Below are 23,034 nucleotides of genomic sequence, written 5' to 3'. Positions count from 1 at the left end.
ACTAATAAAATAGCTGATCTTTTGGACCAATACCCTAATTAGGGTTTGCGTTTTGCTTTTTACCCTTAAAGACATAATTTTCAAAATCCGAGAACATGGGTAGTAATAATTTGGCATGGGGATCAAAACCCTAATTCCAAAAAAAAGCAAAAAATTTTGAACTCTTGCTTTTTACACTTAGAAGCAAAAAATTTCAAATCTAAAGACATGGGCAAGATCAATATGGCCTAAAGAACAAAACCCTAATCTCAAAAAAAAGCAAAAATTTCAAAGCCCTGCTTTTTATACCTAGAGGCCAGATTTTCAAATTCCAACAAAATAGGTAGTAATGAAATAACTCGAGTAACAAAACCCATATACCTCTTTCAAAAAAGTAGAAAAAGCAAAAATTTCTAAAATAGCAGGTTGTCAGAAATGACCCAAAGCAATTGTGATCCTCATCCTTCAAACCTTCTGAACACTTTGACAACACTCAAATGCAATTCTGAGCAAGATTTCTCAATTTGGCTTAGGATGCCCTCAAAACTCTAACTCTTAAACTCTCTCAAAATGAAGACTTATGAAACTGCAGAGCTAAGACAAACCCTAAAAAAACAAAAACAAGGGGTCCCCATCTATGATGGGACGATGTGTGAATTAGGTCACAACAAGACCCTTAGCCTACTTTTACTTTTTCTATAGGCTATTGGGATGTTGTAAAAGAAAATATTATTTAACAATTCAATTAAAATTGTTCAAATGGTAACTTTATGTTTATTATAAAAATGATAACTTAAATTCAAATTATTAAAAGATAAAGTCTACTAAGTACTTCAAAAAGAAAATAATATTAAAATTCCTCAAAAAGCTTTAAAAAAGGGATTTGGGGTATGAGGAAGACATCCATTTGGAAAAAGAATTTCTACTTCCAAGATTGAACAACGTTCATCTATTCTCTTAAAGACTGAAATCCTCAAGTTTCAGATTAAGGATGAAAGCCCTCCAATCTCTTTATGGTGATTTTATACAAAGATCGCATGTTTGAGTTGTTGCTTAAATTTTGCATATCATTTTGGATTGAAGAATTTGGTGAAGGGTTTAGTATTGAAGATTGAAAGATTCTACAATTCATTACATATTCTAGTTGCATTTGTGTGAAGATTTCTATTTCTTATTGGTGGGCATTTTAATGAAGAACAATGAAAGTCTTGCCGTTGATCAGAACAGGGTTAAGGCTATAATAAGAGAAGATTAATTTAAGTCATTTTCAGTTGCTACGATGCCACTACAGCATCATAGCTTTTGATTTTGCTGATTTTTAGAGGTAACTGCTATTACAACAATTTATAAATGGCTAGATTAGGTTTTGTATCAGCTGCTCCATCCTCAATTCAACCTTGCTTCATATTTTTATATTTATGTATTTCCTTTGCTTTCCAACTGTTTTGCAAAATGCATGTTTTCAGATTGTTGAACAATTGTTTGATATGATTCCTGAAATTAAAATAGAAGAGTATTTCATTGCTTATTATTCATATTGTAACATCTGTGCAGTTCACCACCAGATTTCCTTTCGAATGTAAATCTGGATGGCAATGCCGCCAAGACATGCTTAATATTTTAATATTTTGTATTGTGTACATTTAGAACTATGTGTCTTGCATTCCATTCAAACATTTCAAAAAATTTCCAAACAATACTAGTTGGGAACATTACAATTTTCCTTTTGTTTTAGAGTTAGAGGTGGTTCTGTTGTAGCAGGGAGCAAGGATTAGAAGTTGGCCGAGTTAGATTAGGTGAAATTACTCTTTTATTCCTTAAATTAGTTACCTGGACAAATCCAGATATTTCGGTCTGGGTATGAACAGGAAGATTCCAATGCTTCCAGTAACACAAAAATTTTATGGCCAAATAGATTTATTCACCCCTATAATACCAAACTTACCTGCTCTATCATTGCATTTTAATAGAAGTTAAAGAAACAAAAGACATATAAAAAATATTGCTTATACCTTGGATAACTCAAACTCGATAACTGGATTTTTTCTTGAGGGAGAGTCAGTCAAATGCCGGAGAAATCGTGGAGTTCCAAATGCTAGCAAATCTGTATCATCAGACGCTGCAGCATCTACCTGCAAAATTTATGCCGAGGAAACAAAAATCTCATGGAATCAAGCATTACAAAAAAAATGGCCACACTCTCAAAAGTTAAAGAGACGAGAATTCAGCATACCTTACCAACTTTGCATAAAGATGCACATTCTGCCTCTGCTTCAGAAGGAGCCTAGGTCAGTTCATGGAATAATACCAACGGTGAGTGCAGAATGTCTTCTGAAAATTTAAAATCTCTAAAAATATAAATAACCAAACATGTATCCCAACTACTAGAGCATATAAACTTCTCACTCTTTATCTGTTATTGGTAATATTTTCATGTTTTCTAACAATATCATGTGCTTGTCTATACATAGTACTTGCCCACAGAGGTCTTTCAGCAATGCTAAAAGAAAAAGCTTACTATGCAATAACAGTTAAAATTGGTGGGTCAAGAATCATTTCCTTTCATACACATAGTTAATGTGGAAAAATGCACAACAGGAAACACATCTTAGCAAATCCTCTATTACATGATGTAGAAAAAGTTGATTATTTTTCTACAACTTCAACTGCTGTACATATTTTAACCTGAAACTAATGTTATTGACTGAAAAGTAATGGTAATCAACTAAAGATGTACAGTTTAGTATTTTATATATGTATGATAAGAGAATTTAAATCATTATTCATCCCTACATTATTCAGTTACAGATCCAATTCCTAGATGCTTGTAACGCATCCCCTTATGATCAAAACCTACAAGCTGTCTCGTAGGCATACCTGAGTATTGACCTTCTTGAATGATACTTATAAGTCATACCATTATGGTTGAAGCTTGTAAGTTGTCCCATGAGTATTTGTTCCCAATTAGATGCATGTGAGTCATCTTTTTATAGTACACACCTATAAGCTACCTATTGAGGATGATATCAAGAGAATAGAAATAGACTTTCCATGATCTCAATTTATATTTCTATTGTCTAACTTATTCTGGCCAGATGGTGGACACAAACCCAAATTAGTATTACCTTTTGGTGATGAATATCAAGGGATGCCTGCCTTTCAATGTGGATTTGTGATGGTCTTATCGTTAGCTTAAAGCTTGGCAGAATAATTAAGCATAGTTATCGCTGTCGTAGTTAGCATTTGAATTTGTTGCTTTTGGAACAACACAAAACAGAACAGCGTGTAAGGTATAACATCATTTTCTGATAACAAGTGGAAGCTCCTTTGCAACTTACAACAAAACTAAACCCTAGAACCTAAGGAAACAACATCTAGCTCTTTACAATATGTACAAGTTAAATCTCTAAGTTTTGAGCATGTATTGTAAACAAACTAAAGAACTTGCCTATCTTTTTAGTTCTTGGGCAAAGGTACAAGGCTTATCAGCAGTTCTACTCAAAACAATATTTTTTGGTCTTTTTCTTAAAAGTAAATAACTACAAGAGCTAACTACGCTCACACTTTTTAGATAAATGCAAAGACTGAAGCACAAGTACAACGTAAAACTTGGAACTGGAATACACACAGCATTCCGCGAAGTCTAATAAATCAAACTACATACAAAGCTGCAATAACCACACTTCACTTAAATATTTAGTACAAACCCTGCAATTTTGAATATAAGTAATTTGATTTGCCTAATCAACACACACTCAAGATGAAACAAAAACTTGATCGGTAACCTTAAAAGCAAATAGACATTTAAAACTTTTTCTTAACAGTAAATACCTACGAGAGCTAACCATGTTCACACTTTTATGATAAATGCAAAGACTAAAAGCACAAGTACAACACAAAACTTGAAATTGGAATACACACAAGATTCCGCAAAGTCAAATAAATCAAATTGCATACTGCAACAACCACACTTCACTTAAATATTTAATTCAAAGCCTGCAATTATCAATAAAAGTAATTTGATTCACCTAATCAACACATACTCAAGATCAAACAAAAAACTTGTTCGGTAACCTTAACAACAAATAGACATATAGAATACCATTAGTTAAATTAAGTGCGCATGCAATTTATTCAAGATAAATAGAAAGTATATTTAAAGTTCCTATTCTAAAAATGGTTTGCTTGCACATTAAGCAAGCTTTATATACAAAATTTGTCTTCAGATAATTTGTCTAAAACAAGAGAACCTCAAATAGATATCTCAAAATAGTTGTCCTCCACAATAGCAATGGCTAACAAATGTCAATACAGTGTTTGTTAGCTCATATCAGTGATTCTGATGAGACACCTTCATTCTAATAACAAATTGTCAATCGAAACTTGAAACCCTAGCAATTCATTATTTGCTTGATGACAACCTCCGCATGATCTCCTTTGCTGATATTCACGCCAATGATGTTGAAATGCCTTGAATTAAGTGAAGGAAATGAGACTTTAATGTCTTTTCAAACTACTATATATTGCCCATTAAACATTTGACTAATGGAAACCCTTGGGAGCTCCTATAAATGAATTCCAAATGATATGTTGTCATTTAAATCATATTAAAGAACTTAAAAACTTAATATAGCCTCATTTAAAACGTTAATGAATTTTCCCTACATGAAACTTGTCCACTTCTTGAAGAAAAGCACTCCAATGGTCACTTGCATCTAACAAAAGTTGGTTTCCCTTTAGAGAGGAGCACTCCATGTAATGTCCCTGTTTTCAAGTTCCCTAACACTGCAGTTGTCACTAATTTTTCAGGTTTGTGTCAGCTTGTTCAAAGGGGCAATTTAACATTACCAGTGAGCTCAAATAGTTTAGAGGAGCCATATGACACTTTCAAATTGTGAGATTTTTCCAAGATCGACAGGCAATGGAAAGCACAAATAAGAGAGAACAAAATATTGATAGGAATAAACTGTATTCTATCACGATGAAAATACTGATCAACTGGATCATCAATCGTTACATACAATGAATATGAGTCTGCTTATATAGACAAAGCTATATGGATATGTGAGCACACAAACATGACATGTGGCTCAATAAGAAACAAGGGTAGGTAGGAAATAGGTGTGAGTAGGTAGGAGAAACAATATAATATTCCACATGAGGTGGATCACCCACTGAATGTGGAGTGTAACAACAAGATCAACACCATAAAAGATGGAAATTCTCCTACACACACTATCCCAATGTGGCACAAACACCCAAGTGTCTCATACCCAAACTACTATGAAATGCATTTCGTAAGTAAACTTAAGGTGTAATAATATCCAAGATGAATAATTATTTACACCAACACCACCCCTTAAGTGCAACTTAGGGGAATGCACTAAAGTTTACAATGCAACTAAGCAATGCAAGATGGGTCCTGGCTACGAGGCCATGTTAAGTACCCATGTACAAATGCAAATGCATGCAAAACAATGCAATGAAATCTCTCACAAAATGGGGAAAGAGAGAAAAACCCAATGGGAAAAAACCCTCCCCCAAAAGAGAGATGAAAACTAGATACAAAGAACTCTCATAAAATTATGTGAAGGACAAAACCCCATGTGAGGAAAAAGTCCCCCCCATATGAGAGAAGAAGAACAGAGACTAGGAAGCCCCCCCTCAGTCTGGAATCTGCACCAATGATAGAAGCTCAAAGATGAATGAAGAAACTGCTCCATGAACGTCGACCAACATTCCTCCCCTTAGGAAGAAACAAAACCAAAGGTGTATCCATGAAGTCTCCCCAACCATGAAGGGAAGATGAAGCAAAAATACTCATGATGAAAGGAATCTTTGAAAACTGCTCAAGTGTCCCCATGTCGATGCTGAAAGGTAGCCCCTCCAAAGGTGGTAAAGTGCGCCACACTGTTGAAAAAGGCACTCCAAGATCTAGTGGAGATGAATGTAGAACAATATCCAAAGACTCATATGTCTCCTCAAAAGATAAAGAGACCTCCTCCAAGTGTTGTACAAAAGTATCCACAATCATGTCAACCTCTAAAGATTGATCATGTAGAGAATACACAAGAGGGTCAGAGTGATCCCTCCCAACAATCAAAGAAGGATCATCTTCATCAAAGAGAAGATGAATTTCATCAATGGTGTCTCCCAAATCTGCAATGTAGTAGTCCACAAACAAACCTGCAATGTCTGTCAAGTAGGCATCTCAATCAACTGAAGCTGGAAGACATGAAATATCCTGCTGCACTGAATCACAAAAAGGCAAAACTGTCGCACTAGCTACATCATCAGGTGCAATAGGTGGTGTGATATCAATAGAAGGAGATGAAATGCAAGGCTCAAGAACAGGGTCACATGTGAGAATCCCCAAGTTCAAATGCCCAAAGTTCTCCTCAAAATTGAATCATCAACATAGGAAGAATCAACCTCATCAATAGGACCAAAAATCTGAAAAAGAGTACAACCGAGATGCATGATCAACCACCCCAGTCGCAATGATAGCTCCACTCTCCAAGTCTCTAATGATAACTGAATCAGGTGTGAACTCCACAGTTTTCCTAGTTGCCCCATGTGTGATTTGATAGATGGAAAGAAGATTATTTGTCAAGTGGGGTACACACAACACATCATTGAAGGAGTTATCCCCAATGGCAATAGATCCTTTCCCAATCATATCTATGTATGTATGATTGCCCATCAAAATTTGCGGCATGTGGCAAAGCTCAAATGTAGAAAACATAGACTGCGAAGATGCCATATGATGAGAAGCCCCTGAATCTAGAAGCCATCTCCCTGAATCATGACTTGTAGTAGCACAAAGAGCTTGTCCCTTTCCTTTATCCGTCCCAAAAGAGTGATCCTTTCCTTTATCCTTGGAAGAAGAAGTCGATGTAGACATTCTAGAAGGTAGGTTGATTCTATTCTTCTCAAGAAGATTCTTCAACTCATCAATATCCTTCTTATAACAATGATGCTCATCATGTCCTGACTTCTTGCAATATCCACAAAAAAGATTGTCCTTATATGATTTCCTCTTAGGTGACAATGGTGAATCACCTTGTTGTGGAGAGGAAGATTGTGCTCCATCTTGTTGTGGTTTAGACTTAGGTTGTTTTTGATTCTTGCCTTTTCCTTGATTACTTTGATTACCTTTGTTAGCCACCAAAGCTTGTGACTTTGAAGATTTGAGAATCCCCATCGTGGTCAAATTAGATTGCTCAAGTATCAACATCTCTGTAAATGAATCAAATGAGGGAGAAGTGTATGAGGAACCTTGAGCTAACCTATGGGTGTGAAAGCTAGATACAAAGGCTGCATACTCTGAAGGAAGCTTGTCCAACAAGTTATAAACCAATTGAGCATCATTTTTGTCAATCCCACAATCCTTTAGCTTTGCTCTTAATTCAGTTGCTTTTGTGACATAATCTTGGATTGTATCAAAATCCTTGGGATCCAAAGTTGTGAGTTCACTATCAAGCTTGTAGCCCTTAATCTCATCAACTTGACCATACAATTTCTTAAAAATATCCCAAGCCTCTTTAATTGTTGTACACTTATCAATATGAAAAATGAGGTGATCTGATACATACTTTCTAAGTGTTCCAAGTGTCATAGCATTCTTAGTAAGCCATTCAATTTGAGCATTAGGATCAACCTTAGGATCAGGTCGTGTTGTAATAGTTTCATTTACATAATGAATGAGTCCTTTTTCCATTAGTTTACTCCATGCCTTAATTTTCCATGATGCATAATTATGAGGAGTTAAAAATGGAAATTTAGGAGAACCCATAGCACCAAAATGAAAAAACACAAGATAGAGAGAGGCACAATCACACAAGACACCCCCCCAAAATACTCAATCAAGAAATCCCCCCAAAATGGTGATTTTGGCACTTTATACTTAGTGCATATACAATGGGCCACTTGCAAAACAAGGAAAAGTGGACTTCTGATTTCAATTTACAACTTCTCAAAATGAGATCTAAGAGACTTCAACAAATACTGCTAGTGATCTAAACTAAGATCCAAGCAAAATGCAAGTACCAAATATGCCAAAAATGGCCAAATACTGAAAGTACAATTTCTACTTAAAATCACTACAAACAGATGGCAGATTATGAAAGTAGATGAAAAAATATGTACTTTCAAAAAAAACAGCACCTGAAAAGGAGTCCATATGAGCCCAAACGAAGCCTCCAAAGTTGTAAAAAGCGGGATTTCACGATTTCCGAAAAATCTGTATCCGAAAATCAGAAAAATTATGCACCACTGTATAGATCACGAAATTCTACCCCAAAACAAAAAATATTGCTTGGAAAAACGAGTCCGGATGAGTAAGATATCGCTATTTGAAAATTGCCTGCAAAATTATAATTTCTGGAAAATTTCCACTACAGCGTCAAACTTCAAATGCCTCTAGATTTGGCCTCCGAAGTCCGATTTGGATGAAACAAAAGGCAAAAATGACTTCCTTGGTCCTCCTCAATCCAATGGTAACCTAAGATTTGACCCATCAAGCTTCAATAATAACCTGCAATAGAAAACTCCAAAATACACAACCCCAAATAGCATCAAATTTCTCTCAATTAGCAAACCAATGACACTCTAATGGCTTCGATACCATGTGAGACATGGACCAACTCTGATACCATGTGAGATTTTTCCAAGATCTAGAGGCAATGGAAAGCACAAATAAGAGAGAACAAAATATTGATAGGAATAAACTGTATTCTATCAAGATGAAAATACTGATCAACTGGATCATCAATCGTTACATACAATGAATATGAGCCTGCTTATATAGGCAAGGCTATATGGATATGTGAGCACACAAACATGACATGTGGCTCAATAAGAAACAAGGGTAAGTAGGAAATAGGTGTGGGTAGGTAGGAGAAACAATATAATATTCCGCATGAAGTGGATCACCCACTGAATGTGGAGTGTAACAACAAGATCAACACCATAAAAGGTGGAAATTCTCCTACACACACTATCACAACGTGGCACAAACACCCAAGTGTCTCATACCCAAACTACTATAAAATGCATTTCCTAAGTAAACTTAAGTAAAGTGTAATAATATCCAAGATGAATAATTATTTACACCAACACAAATGTCATTTCCAACTTCAAGTTTGGGCTCCAAGATTATTGGAGGGAGTGTTTATTTTTAGTTACCTTGTCAGGTCTATTTTATCATCTATCATCATCGAAATGACTCCAGTGCAGTCAAATTTCAATTTCAATGCATTTCAACCATTGTCGCTAATTGGGTGTATTTTTGAGCTACATTTAATTAATTCCACTAAGGATACTATTTTAAATTAATTAATTTATTGGGCACCTCAATGTTATAGCTCGTTGGAAAAATAATAGAAATTTTTGAATGTCAAGACACTTAAAAAGTGACTTTTAAGTGCCAGAAATGTTTTAAAAGTAAATTAAATCACTTTTGGAGTTAAAAGGCTTGATATATTAATAATGTGATTGTAAAAGGGAGTTTCTAGAAAACTCCATAAAAGCTTATAAAAAGGGGGATGGAGAGCTCATTCGGTATGTTAAGTTTATGATTTTTGTTATCTCGCTATGAGAAAACCCTGCATGGTTCTAGAGATTTCAACTTGGTCCATCTCAGCCTTCTTGAGGATGAAATCTTTCTTGAAGAAGACTAGCTATGGTAGCAAAAGATCTACTCTAGCTGGCATTTGTTGGAGATATCTTACAAGTATTTCATAGTGCTTTCAGATTTAAGATTTCTTGTGTGGCTTCTTTCAGTGGAAAGATTGCAGTAGAGTCTTGGTGTGGATTATTTTATATCTTTCATTGGCGACTTAGAAGGTTTACTTCTTGGTGTGGGATTCAGTCTTTCCTTATTGGCGTGGATTGATAACAACAGTTTCTTTCATGGCATGAGACTTGAATCAGCTTTGGCATAGAGGGTTTTGGACAATATTTGCTTGGTGCAGCTTTTAGCAATAAATTGGTGTATTAATTCCTGTTGGACGTAAGGAAAGTTATCTCTGTGCCGGGCATCAATACTGTGGAAGAAAATAGAGGTTGAACCATCTGCAATTTACATCGGACCTAGGCGTGTTTCTTCATTGCCAGTTCAAGCATATTTGTTGATTAAAATACCATTCAAGGGTGGCGCCAAGGGTTCTTTTGTGCAATTCTGAGTGCTGCAATACAGATTGCAGACTTATATCTATAATAAAAGATTGCTGTTTGTATTTCTCAACAATACAAATTGAAAACAGTATGGTTTGCCAACGTGAGGTCAGAATTTATATCGCTGCACTGGTAAATTGATCAAATCTATTGCTTTTTAAGAAGAAAGATTATCATTTCTGTTTATGTACAAATGTAAATCATATGTGTTCAGTCAGTATATGTTTCTCTTCTTTTCTGAGTTAAGAAATCCGCTTGCACTTAAATCAAACTCATGTTATTACCTTGCAAGTCTGAAACAAACAATAAACCATCAGCAAAATGAGTTTCCATGACCAGCAAGATAATGTTCTTTATCAATGAATGTATCACAACTGTTTGACATAATTCCTGAGCAATAAAGTAGAGGGGAAAGTGCAAAATATTAGTAGCAAACAGGGCAGGCCACTACACTCCAATACACAGGAGGGTCCCTTTTTGTGTTTTAACCTTTAGACTGTAACCATTCTGTCATGAAGCATGCACTTGGGGTCTTGATGACAACTTTTCATGTTTTGGAGTTGAAACTTGGACCCCTCTTTGGCAAGGTGTGCTTTTAGCTTTCATGAGCAACCTTTTTTAATGTTTCAATGTTCATTTTTTATCACTTTTTGATAAGGTGTGCATCACATGGACAAAATTTTAGTCTTTTCATGTTTTAAAATGCATTTTGCACTCCTTGGTATTAATATTATAGTTTCCTAAGTTATTAATGCTCAAAAATGTAATATATTGTAAGATATCGTAATTTTAGTTTCTCACTAGGATCTTTCTATTTTGAGATTCTTTGTAATTCTTTATAATGATCTTCATGATCATTCGTAAATACAACAATTATTTTTACCAGATTACTTTCGTAATATGGTATCAGAGCATTGGGTATTTTCGAAATAATTTTTCAATTAAAAATTCGTCACGAATTTTTTTTAGTTTTTTGAAAAAAAAAATTATTCGAAAATTAATCCTCGTTCGGGAGGATTGGTCGAGGGTTTTTTTTTTGCGTCTTTCTTTGACGCGTTCATGCTAAATATCCCAATCAGTATTGGACATCATGGCCTGTCTTCACATCTGCAATTTGCAATTTTTGGATCCGTTTTTTCTTCCCTCTGTGGTTGGTTTTTGTCTTCACGTGATTACAATCTGCGCCCTTTTCCGCACTGCGACCTGCTTGTCTCTACCCGTGGTCGTGTTTTGTCGCGATCTGCAGTCTCGATGTTTTTTTAGGCGACTTTTTTCAACGCACGACTTCCTTCTTGCACGACTGTTCGATTTCTTTTCACACGTGCCGATTTCTCCAGATTTTTTCTGCATTCACCTTCGGTTTTGGGTGATGCGAATTTCTCCACGATTTGGTGGCGACATTTTTAAAACAAAAAAATAAAAAACTTTGCTTCGGCCTGCAACTCGAGGGTTTTGAAGGATCTTTTTCTGCAACCTGCATTTATTTTTTCTAAGGTTCTACATTTTTCGACTAGGGTTTTGGCCCCTTAGTTCAACTCAAAAATTTATTTTGATTGCAAAATCTTTCTAGGTTTTTCGAAATCGGAACTGAATTGTTGTCCAATTTTTCTGGGTGCATTGTTTTCCATGCCCCAAATTTTGTGCCAGCGGATTTCAATTATGATTTCAGATTCTTTTTGGGTTTTTCGCAAGGATTCTGGATTGTCTTCAGATTTTTCTAGGTCAGCCGAAAAATTTTCTCGAAATTTGTGCCATTCGTACTTCATCTGTTTTTTGAAGTATGTACCTATATTTGCCTGTCTTTTACATTGGGATTTGTGCTTTGTATTATGTGCTACCGCATCTTCTCTGACTTTCATTTTTCGTGCATTGGAAAACGTGCAAGATGGCGTCATTAACCAACTTGATGTTGGAAGGCAATCAGTGATTCAACCGCAAAAATTATAACACCTGGAAGCAGCACATGTTGACAATCTTCGAATATCGCCGCCCAGATGATCTTGTCTTGGAAAAAGATTCTCGTCCTTTTGCAGTCGGAGTCGATCAAGACAAATTTAATGACCGCAATAGGGAAGTTGTCATGCTTCTCAAGCTCTCTGTCACAGATGACAAGCTACCTCAGATTCCTTCTGGTCAATCAACCTCAAACATTTGGAAGCATCTAAAGGAATAGCATGAGACATTTGACAAAAGTCTAGCGTTCTACTTGAAGAACCAATTGTTCTCCATCATGATGGATGAACGCATGTCCTCACAGGAGCATCTCACAAAGATTAAGGACATTTGAGATCAGCTCGACGCTATTGGTCGGAAAATGGAGGAAGAGGATATGGTAGTCATAACCCTCAAAAGTCTACCAAAATCCTACGAGCACTTCATAGAGACTCTCAACATTACATCTACGAATGTTGATCTGAAATTTCCAGAGTTATGCACCAAACTTTTGTAGCAAGATCGCTGGAAACAACAGTTTGGTAGCGGTCCTATATTTCAGAAATTTAAGGCCTTGGTACAAAAAAGAGTCTGGTTGTTCTATTATTTATCTTAGGTCTAATAATGAGGGGGTGAGTTTTGTTCTACTGCTTTCTCCACTTTCTGTGATACACCTGGCATAAAACATTAGTTAACCACAACATACACCCCTCAGCAGAACGACGTTGTAGAACGTCGTAACCGCACCATTACAAAAATGGCTAGGTCTATGTTGGAACACAAAAATGTTCCTAAGAAGTATTGGGCAGAAGCAGTGTTTATTGCAGTCTATCTCCTTAATAGGTCTCCCACTCATGCTGTTAAAGGGAAGACTCCTGAGGAATCCTAGACTGGTCGCAAACCCAGGATCAATCATTTGAAAGTTTTTGGCTCTCTTGCATATGTTTGGATTCCAAATGCCAAGCACTCTAAGTTGGATTCCAAGAGTCAAAAGCTCATCTTTACAGGATACAGTGACAACCATAAGGCCTAGCGGCTGATTGTTGTAGACATTGATCGTCTCATCTTCAGTCGCGATGTTGTCTTTGATGAAGATCGAGGACCATTTCAGCTTTCCTCATCTGAGTAAAATTATGAGGATCAGCCTTTGAAGGCTTCTGATTTAGGTGTACGTCTTCCATTTGGTTCACCTAATGGGAGGGATGATGCAGATTTTGTATTTGATGATGCACTACCTGAATTTCCTCCGAATGATGCTAATCTTCCACCTGTTGCAGATCCTCTTCCTCCTCCAGTTTCAGTTATTCCTCCTCCATCAGATGTTGGCACATCTACTCTCCGGTCTAAGTGGTGGGCCAAGACCATCAGTGATCTTCGTCCTGATGAGCTCATTGAGGGTAGATCTTCCAGAAATAAGGGCAAGCAACAAAATACAGTTAACTTTGCTCTCATGGCCAACATTCACAGCATTTATGGGCCTCAGACTTAAATCGAAGCAAAAGGGATTCCAGAGTGGGAACAGGCAATGGATGCAGAATACCAAAGCCTTCTGACAAACAACACCTGGGTTCTCTCTGATCTTCCTCCAGGGAAGAAACCCATTAGCTGCAAATGGGTCTAAAAGGTCAAGTATCATGCAGATGGTACCTTAGATAAATACAAGACCAGATTAGTTGCTCAAGGATTCACACAGCAGGAGGGCATTGTTTATGAGGAGACATTGGCTCCTACTGCCAAGATGAGTACCATTTGTCTTCCTCTCGCTATTGCAGCTCACTCTGGCTGGAAAGTCCATCAGATGGATTTAAGAGTGCCTTCCTGAACGATGAATTGTTGGAAGAAGTCTACATGACGAAACCTCCTGGTTTCAAGGTTGTCGGCAAAGAACATCAAGTATGTAGACTCGTTAAAGCACTCTATGGACTTAAACAGGCACCTCGAGCGTGGTACATTAAGATTGATCAGTACTTGGTTGCTCATGGTCTTCAGCGTTGCCCTTCAGACAGTAATCTGTATATCAAACACTCTGGTGATGATATTCTCTTTCTTGTTGTCTATGTGGATGACTTAATCATTACTGGCAGTTCAGCACATTTGATTGCCGAAATGAAACAGGATCTATGCCAGGATTTTGATATGACAGATTTGGGGCTTCTCCATTATTGTTTAGGTGTTGAGGTTTGGCAAACTAATGGTAGCATTTTTATTTCTCAATCTAAGTATATGATCCTCCACTGAACCATGATATTTCAAGCATGTTGACTCTTTGAAATGTATCTCGGGTTCTCTCCTATTAAACCTATCTATGAGTCTATGTAAAGTCAACATATGTCACAACACTATAATGTCCTTCTGTGATTATCCTGTGATCCCACCACTCATGCCCATACCATCCAAGTGAAGAATAGCAAACTCGATAGCTTTGTCTTTTGTCATAGGGCTGAGAGAAAAACATGTCTAGTTTGTGGACCCAAGATTGTGCAGTGACCTTTCCCGAGCCATCAAAAGTTGGGAAAGTCAACTTATTCACTCTTTGTTGTAGATCTTTGTTCACTTGTTGCATAGGTTGTCTCCCTCTTGATCCACTTCTAGCATTAAGGAATTATGTAAAAGGAATTTGATGCCTAACTTCCAATCACATCTTGAATAGGCATCTATGCAAGAATTAAAATCACTTTCAGTTGGATTCAGTTCTTCCTTTTCTTGTGACAACTCCACTCTGGGCAAGAATGAGGGTTGTGTGGGTCTAGGAAACCCTTCTGATTTGAGTTACTGCCTACTGATCCATTATTGTGCGCAGATCTAATGGAATTGTTGGAATTATTCATGATTTGCAGCATTTGAAGGAGTATTTGTGTTGTTTTCTCCTGCTATTCGGCCATTTGTTCCTGCCTTTGTGCTATTTGATGTTGTATTTGCATGAAAGATTCCCAGTTCTTATCCCAATCTAACATTTTCTTACCCCTTGTCTTCACTTACAGACCCTAACTGTTGTGACTTAGCTTCTAATTTCTCTCTCTCTCTCCAAAGCTCGTTGATCACTTTGGCTCAGCTACATACACAAAGTTTACCCAGCAGACTAGCAGGACTTCCTGCTTTGATACCCGTGTTATGAAGCTAGGGTTTGGTTGTCTATCTTACTTCTAATTTTAAATCACTGATTTCAGACAAACCCTTACATCTCCAACAATGAATTCACAACAGCACACTCAAACTCAAACAGAATGCTATAATCCACAGAAAGAAAGCATAACAAGTTTCAAAACTTGGTGGACAAACATATCAATCTTCTAAGCTAATTCAGAGGTCCAAAATTGATTACAAATCTTACAAATTGTTGTTGTAGGGCAATTGCATTTGGCTCTTGTTGATGTGTATTTTACGCACATACAAACACAGAATAAAATACCAAAGTATTTTACCCTCTCTTGAACAAAATCACTGAATATGCTATGATTGTGAGAAAGATCATAGTGCGATTCCAAGGTTTTTACAGTAACTTCTTGACATGTGGGTAACTCAATGGTTTGATGTGATAATGTTATTTTCACTCAAAGACTTACGTAATTGTTCAATATGGAGATTTTTCATAGATTTGGAATTGAAATAGGTATGCCGATGACTTAGGATTTTGCAATTAAGCTCTTGGTCTATTCTAACAAAGATTTCTTATAAAAAAGGCAAAAGGAATAAGGTTTAGGGATTCCATTCTAAACCTAGAATGCAAGAAAAGGGTGAATGATTCACTGGAATCCTACTAGGCAAGGTCTCACCATCAAGTCAAACAATTTGACACAAACTTAGTACAATCATCTAGGGTATACTTCAAAGATGTTCAAATCGTTACCATCAAACATTGATTGTTTACCCTCTCGGGTGAATAACTTTAAGTACACAGATAAAACACGTAATGCAAAATAATAATGCCATAGTTATCAGATAAAATATAAGAGATGTTATTCCATTCATAATCGTGTGTCACAAGTTACATTCAGAAGTATATAAAGATACCGAGGGGGTACGAGCACCAACCGTCGCACCGCAACTACCACCCCTCGGTTGCCAACTAGCCAAGACAATTACAACTTAATTAACTAGCTTTATTTTCGTGTACAATATTGCTGCTAACATTGATTACCATTCAAGTTAATCCATAAACAATGGACATGTAACAATTGAAGTTAAACTCGTATAGAAATTCCAGTTGACCATGCAAGGCACACTTACAATCAGCAAGAGGCTAGTGGTATGGACTAATATGGATTCCACACAAAGGGATTCAACAGATTTTCTCATTCAATCTAACAAAAACTTTTAAAAAATTCTAATCTAAATTTCTAGTCTAACTTGGAGGAATTGAGAACCTCAAATGCAAACAACACTTAAACAAAATTCACCATCAAGTCGAACAATGATTTGTATTCAAATCTGCAGCATATACTAACAATTCTCAAAAAACTCTCTTACAAATGAGAGGCAATGGGGTTTATATAGAGTTTCAAACAAAATTAATGGCCAAGATTCAACCAAAATCAGGGGCCAAGATCATGCCAACAAAACCCTAGAGTTGTCCTAATTAGGGTTTACATCAAAAATGGAGCCACCAACATATGACCCAATAAAATAATGCAGTCATCAAGTAAGGAATCTTCTAGAAGATTTCATCCTGCATCTCTCTCTCACAGCATACTCCAAGAATCTAATTCCTCCATGGAAATGCTAGGCAAGGCATCCTGCTGCAAATCAATCACGTCCAACGCATCCAAGCAAGCATCTAAGGTGTTCTCCCAATCTGGCATAACCTTCTGCAAATTGTGGACATGGATCAACAAGAAAACCAAATCATCCATCTAATTCTTCTTCAAAGAATCCAACTGATTGAAATACATGAACTTCTCATCTTTCAACTCTGCTAAGCGTAAACCACTAGCCTCACTAACATCCACTCCCAATAACTCCTCAATAGATGCAAGGATCTTTGACTGTATCTCCCGAATTGATCCTTCCATCTCTGCACAATCCTTTTGTGCGTGCTCATAAGTAGATTTCTTCATGGCCAATGAACAATACCAGCCATGCAAATCATATTTCTCTCCATTTTGCACAACTCCTTCCCTGATCAATGTGGGCATAGGAATCCTCTTCAAAACTCTGAGGCGGGGAATAGTCTTCTACTAAATAGATCGGAATTCCTCCCAAACTCCCTCCAAATACTGGATCTTGAATATGAGTGGTGTTGTCCTGTCAAATGCCTTGACAAAATGAGTAAGGAAATCATCGACCTGTTTATTCACATCTTCAATCCATTTTCCCAATTCTGAGAGTGTATCTCTCGCTGCCTCATAATCTGCATGTAGTCCGCGATCAACCGCAATAGGAGAAATACGGGTGGGATTCTCGTGCCTCATTCATACAATGTACTCCTTAAGTCTAATATTCTCTTCCTTATATTTATTTTTCTTCTCAATCTGCCTATCCATTCTCGCATTGATAACTCAAACCGTATCACCAAGTTCCTGAAATTCTTGCTCCTTTGTAGTTCGTCCAAGGGCAAACGAGGTAATCTGGAAATCCATGGGAGTAGCAGCATCTCTAGTAATATCTCCAATAGGAACAACAACCTACGCAATCCACATTCTTGTCTCATCTCTAGCTACGTTCGAAAGAATCTTAGCCCTCTTAGGTTCCTTATCCTTATTACTCCTAGCTAAGTAATCATCAATTGGTTGCGCCTCTACCATTTTCTTACTCTTCTCCATGCTCTTCATTAGCCAATCAGAAATAGCAATCATCTCCATCCCGTCATCGAGACACATTTCGCAATCAAGTTCCTTCAATGGTGAAATAACATCATCATCATCATCATACTCATTATTCTTAGACAGATCATACACATCCTTTCCCAAGCTAACCTCCAAAAGGACAGTGGGAGACCTGTTGTGACGTATTCACACATCGCCCCATTGCAAATGGGGACCCCTGCTTTTTTTTCCCTTTGTGGGGTTTTGCTTTCTGGGTTTTAGAGTTTTGTCTGTTAGCCTTTGCTTTTCGAGTGTCGCCAGGAGGATCACCTGGATAGCAGGCTCTGCTTGAGCTAGGTCAACTTGGTGAGTGATGAAGTCTGGAATGTCATCCTGATCTTCAAATGCCCTGAAATTTGGCTAAGTCTGGAATGTCCTGATCCTGAAATTTGGCTAAGTCTGGAATGTCCTGATCCTGAAATTTGACTAAGTCTGGAAAACTGAAGAATCCTCCAAAAACTAGATTTTGCAATATAACTCCTGGAGGTCCAAAACCACTCTCAAACATCCTGACAGTATATATGGAATATAACTTAAAGTATAAGATTATACTTAAATGTTATATTCCATAAAATGATCCTGACGGAGAGTCCAAAATGTCAAATTTCGCTCTGACCCTTCCAAAGGGTCCAAAGCGAATTTCGCTCCTAGCCCTTCCAAAGGGTCCAGAGCGAAATTCTTGAAAACACTAATTTTTCCTTTAGCCAAAGTCAAGATCAAGATGGAGATGCATGAGGAAGTATCTATGTTTGCCTCCCAAGGAAGATTAGAGTTTGAAAAATCAAGAATCAAGGTCAAAACATGATTTTCGCTCCAGACCCTTCCAAAGGGTCCAGAGCGAAAATCCTTATAACCCTTGTTTTTTTCCTTATTTTGGCTAGGCATTGGCTTGATGGAGGTTGAATGGGTATGTTTTTGCCTTGAGAGGGAGTTAGAAGCTTTGAAGAATCAAGATTTTAGCTCAAAAGGAGAATTTTGCTCCTAACCCTTCCAAAGGGTCCAAAGCGAAATTCCCTATAAACTTCATTTGCTCCCTTGTTTTAGCTTGAAACCTTGCTCCTTAGATGGAAAACGATCAATATTTGCCTCCAGGAGAAAACTGAAGTTTGAAAAATGAACAATCAAGCCCAAATGATGATTTTTGCTCCTGACCCTTCCAAAGGGTCCAGAGCGAAAATCAACCTAAGACTCATTTCTTGCCTTATTTGACCAAATTTTGGTTTGTAAGGCATCTTGAAGGGAAGAGTGGACATGTTTGGACGTTGGAAATGTTTGAAAGCTTTGAAAAAATGAAGGATTCTAGCCAAGAAGGTGAATTTCGCTCCTGACCCTTCCAAAGGGTCCAAAGCGAAATTCCTTACAAGCCTATTTTTTTGACCTTGCTTAGACCACAAACCTTGTCTCCTAGGTGAAGAATGATGTTCTGTTACCTTCCAGAGAAGATTGGAGTTCAAAAGATGAAGGATCAAGTCAAGAATGAGATTTTCGTTCCTGACCCTTCCAAAGGGTCCAGAGCGAAAATCCTCCTAGACCTCATTTCCTTCCTTATTTGGCCAAATTTTGATGTCCAAGGTATGTTGAAAGAGAGAATGGGCATATTGAAACCCTTAAGGACGTTTGAAAGAGTTGAGGAATGAGTATTTTAGCCAAGGAAGGAAATTTCGCTCCTGACCCTTCCAAAGGGTCCAGAGCGAAATTCCTTACAAGCCTATATTTTTTACCTTGCTTGAGCTTAAAACCTTGTTCCTAGGGTGAAGAGAGATGAGATTTTACCTTGCAATGAAGATTGGGTTTGAAAGAATGATGATTTTGGTCTAAAAAGTGAATTTCGCTCCTGACCCTTCCAAAGGGTCCAGAGTGAAATTCCTAAAAACCCTTATTTTCTTAGCAAAATCAAGTCAAACTTGGGTTTCTATAACTTGGATGTGAGAGGAGAAGTGTTTTCTTTACTTTTAAGGTGGATTCAAGTTGAAATGATGGAGGAGTGAGCCTAAAACAAGATTTTCACTCCTGACCCTTCCAAAGGGTCCAAAGCGAAAATCCTAAAACCCATCATTTTCTCCAAAATTTGTGCCAAGCCATGCCTAGACTAAGGTGAGGGATGCCCTTGAGATTGCCCTTAAATTGATTGTTGTCTTCAAAAATGATGATTTTGGGCTAGAGGAAGAAATTCACTCCTGACCCTTCCAAAGGGTCCAGAGCGAAATCCTCCAAGACTCTCTTTTATCTCAAGTTTATGCTAAGTCAAGTGTGGATCGGAGTAAGTTGAGATTGGAGATGTCCTCAAGAATGACCTTGAGTTGCTAGTAATCAATGAATTGGAAGGAATTAAGCAAAAACAAGAATTTCGCTCCAGACCCTTCCAAAGGGTCCAGAGCGAAATTCTTCAAATCCATCATTTTCTCCTTGGATCAAATCAAACTTTTGGTTTTTATGGCGTGGATGGGAGTGAGAAGGTGTGTCCTTGCCTTTTGAAGTTGATTGAGGTTGAAACAACGAAGAAATGAGCTCAAAATGAGAATTTCTCTCCTGACCCTTCCGAAGGGTCCAGAGCGAAATTCTTTATCTACCTATTTCCTCCTTGTGTCAAGTCAAGACTAGGAGTCCTAAGGCGTAGTTGAGGTTGAAATGATGTTACTTTGCCCTGCAAGATGAATTGAAGTGAAGAAAATGAAGAGTTGTGACCTAAAAGGTGAATTTCGCTCCTAACCCTTCCAGAGGGTCCAGAGCGAAATTCCCAATTTCACTCAAATTGCTCATGATAGAGGTCAAGGCGTGGATCCCTGGGCTCTAGAGGAAGGAAAACTAGTGTGTGCTCGCCTTGGAAGGTATTTTGGAGAGGAAACATGATAGATTTTGTCCTAAAAAGTGAATTTCGCTCCTGACCCTTCCAAAGGGTCCAGAGGGAAATTCTTAAAAACCTCTCTTTTGCCCCAAATTTGCATCAAAAATTGGTGTTGGTTGAGAATGAGGGCGTCCTTGGGCATTTATCTACGCAAGTACGGTTGCAAAGTGAGAACAATTTGAGCCAAGAATGCAAATTTTGCTCCTGACCCTTCCAGAGGGTCCAGGGCAAAATCCTTATAGGGCCTGTCCATGGGGAGAATATTGAGCAAGCTTCATTTTAACATCTTCTTGTTGATGATTTAAGGTAGAAAATGCTATGTTAAAATAAATTTATTATGTGTCCTTAATCATCTTTTGGTTTGTCTTGCAGATGAAACAAGACCAGGCAAGGCCAAGGACAACCTCCTCCAGTCCAACATCATCAAGGACGACCTCCTCCAGTCCAGCATCAACAAGGATGACCTTCTCCAGTCTAGCATCATCAGGGACGACATCTTCCAGTCCAGCATTCCAAGGAAAGGTACACCATCCATCCTGCACATCAAAGACAAAGGAGGTCAGAGCAAGGGTCCGTTGGAGAAGCAGACAGTTTCAAAAGAGTTAACTTAAGTTAGCTTCCCAGCATCATCAAATTGAATATCTACCAAGTTGCAAGTGTCAGACAAGGTGGCATCCCAGTCATCACTCCTCCAATCGGATTTGTCCACCTCAGCGTATCCAGATTCAATGTACCTGACTCATCAAAGATGGCACTAACTTCGATGTACCTACCCCAGTTATCCATTGGTCGAATATTCCAGAGAAGACATGTGTCCAAATAATGCAATTATTTCATTGGCTTGAATTGAGTTTGTTGTAACAAACCCTAATTAGGGTTTTCATTGTAAAATCTCGGCCATTGATCTCAAATTGATCTGAGCCATTGAATTGTATTGAGGGCACTATATAAGCCCTGGCTCCTCATTTGTAAAGGCTAATGGTCAGCTAATAGACAATAGTTAGTCAGTAGTTAGAAGGTGAATAGTTAGAAATAGTGAATAGTCAGTTAATATTATAGCAATTAGAGTAGAATAGAAAGAGAAGGCAAAGATTGTTGCCAAGATGTTGTTGTAAAAGGCTTGTAAAACTTCATTGAAGAAATGGTGAAATCTATGGGTCGATTCAACAATTTGCATGGCCTTTATACTTTTTAGATTTGATTTCATGTTATTACATGAGTGGAAGAAATGTGTTTGATTGATGGTGAAATTTGTATATCCATACTACTAGCAGTTTGTTGATTACAAACTTGCCTTGTGTAGTCAACTGGAATCATTCAGCTTAAGCTTAATTTCAATTGTCGCTTCTTCACTGATATGCATCAACCTGATGGTGTCTATGCCTGTAGCGATGATCTGAACATCATAAAGTTTTCCTCCGAAGATCGCACTAATCTTGTGGAGATGGTCCTGGGATGTCAAAACAAGACTTAGTTAGAATTTCATCAAAGATCATTCATTGCTCCTACATTCTTAGTGTCAGAATTAGATCATTTCCTCACCCTCATCCTTTTTTCCTTATTTTCAAAAAATCTAGGGTAGTGAAATCCTATGTTCCAGCAATATTCAAAACAAATAAGACGTTTAGTCACCAAGTGTAAGTCCCCTTGTGATTCCAGCAAAATCACATAATACCACAAAGAGCTTATCCACGAGTAGAGAACCTACATACAAGAACCTTGGAGTTGCCTCGACTGATCCTTCGGCGAGATCTTCAGCAGTCGGGAAACTTTGCTCAAGAGAGGATAAGGTACCTTTAGGTATTTTATTCTGTGTTCGCATGTGCATGAAAACACATCAACAAGACCCTAGCTGATCATCATCTTCATTAGGTGGAGCGGATGTAGCTGTGGCATGCAACTTTTGAATATTTGCCGACAATATCACTGTGTTTGAGCATTGCTCAAAATCTGTTGTAATGTCCCCACTTTAGCAGTTGACCAAGTGTATGGTGCGTTAGCCTAGCTCTACATGGTCCTAAGGGCTAACAAAGGGTTTAAGGGGATCCTAGAGTGTTTTGGCCTAGTCATTTCCAGTTTGGGCCAAAACGGAGTTCATTTACTTAGTTTCAGGCATACTTACTATTTTTAGTAAGTCAGCAGGACACAACGGAGGCTAATTTTGGTGATTGGATTCGATACTCCTTGGTGAGAGCTTTCCGACGAGCTATCACTCGCGCTATTCGGAGTCCGATTGCTAATATATTTTAATGCCTGAAGTGTTATTAAAGTAACATTTAATTTTAATGTAAAATATTAAAG

The 23,034-nt window shown here is 37.6% G+C and overlaps 1 protein-coding gene across 7 annotated transcripts in view; it reads right to left on the bottom strand.

The window, feature by feature from the left end:
• The window catches only part of LOC131029254 (flap endonuclease 1-B), a 235,231-nt gene that overhangs the window by 155,498 nt on the left and 56,699 nt on the right, over nt 1-23,034 (bottom strand). For all 7 annotated transcript variants that reach the window (XM_057959668.2, XM_057959669.2, XM_057959671.2 and 4 more), the window contains 2 exons: nt 2,213-2,263; nt 1,992-2,111 (listed from right to left, as the gene is read on the bottom strand). In XM_057959668.2, coding sequence (XP_057815651.1) covers nt 1,992-2,111; nt 2,213-2,263 — 171 coding nt within the window. The remainder of the gene's footprint in view (nt 1-1,991; nt 2,112-2,212; nt 2,264-23,034) is intronic.

The sequence above is a fragment of the Cryptomeria japonica genome, chromosome 5 (assembly GCF_030272615.1).
Source record: "Cryptomeria japonica chromosome 5, Sugi_1.0, whole genome shotgun sequence".
In the NCBI taxonomy this organism is placed as follows: domain Eukaryota; kingdom Viridiplantae; phylum Streptophyta; class Pinopsida; order Cupressales; family Cupressaceae; genus Cryptomeria; species Cryptomeria japonica.
This window is presented reverse-complemented; position numbering and strand designations above follow the sequence as displayed.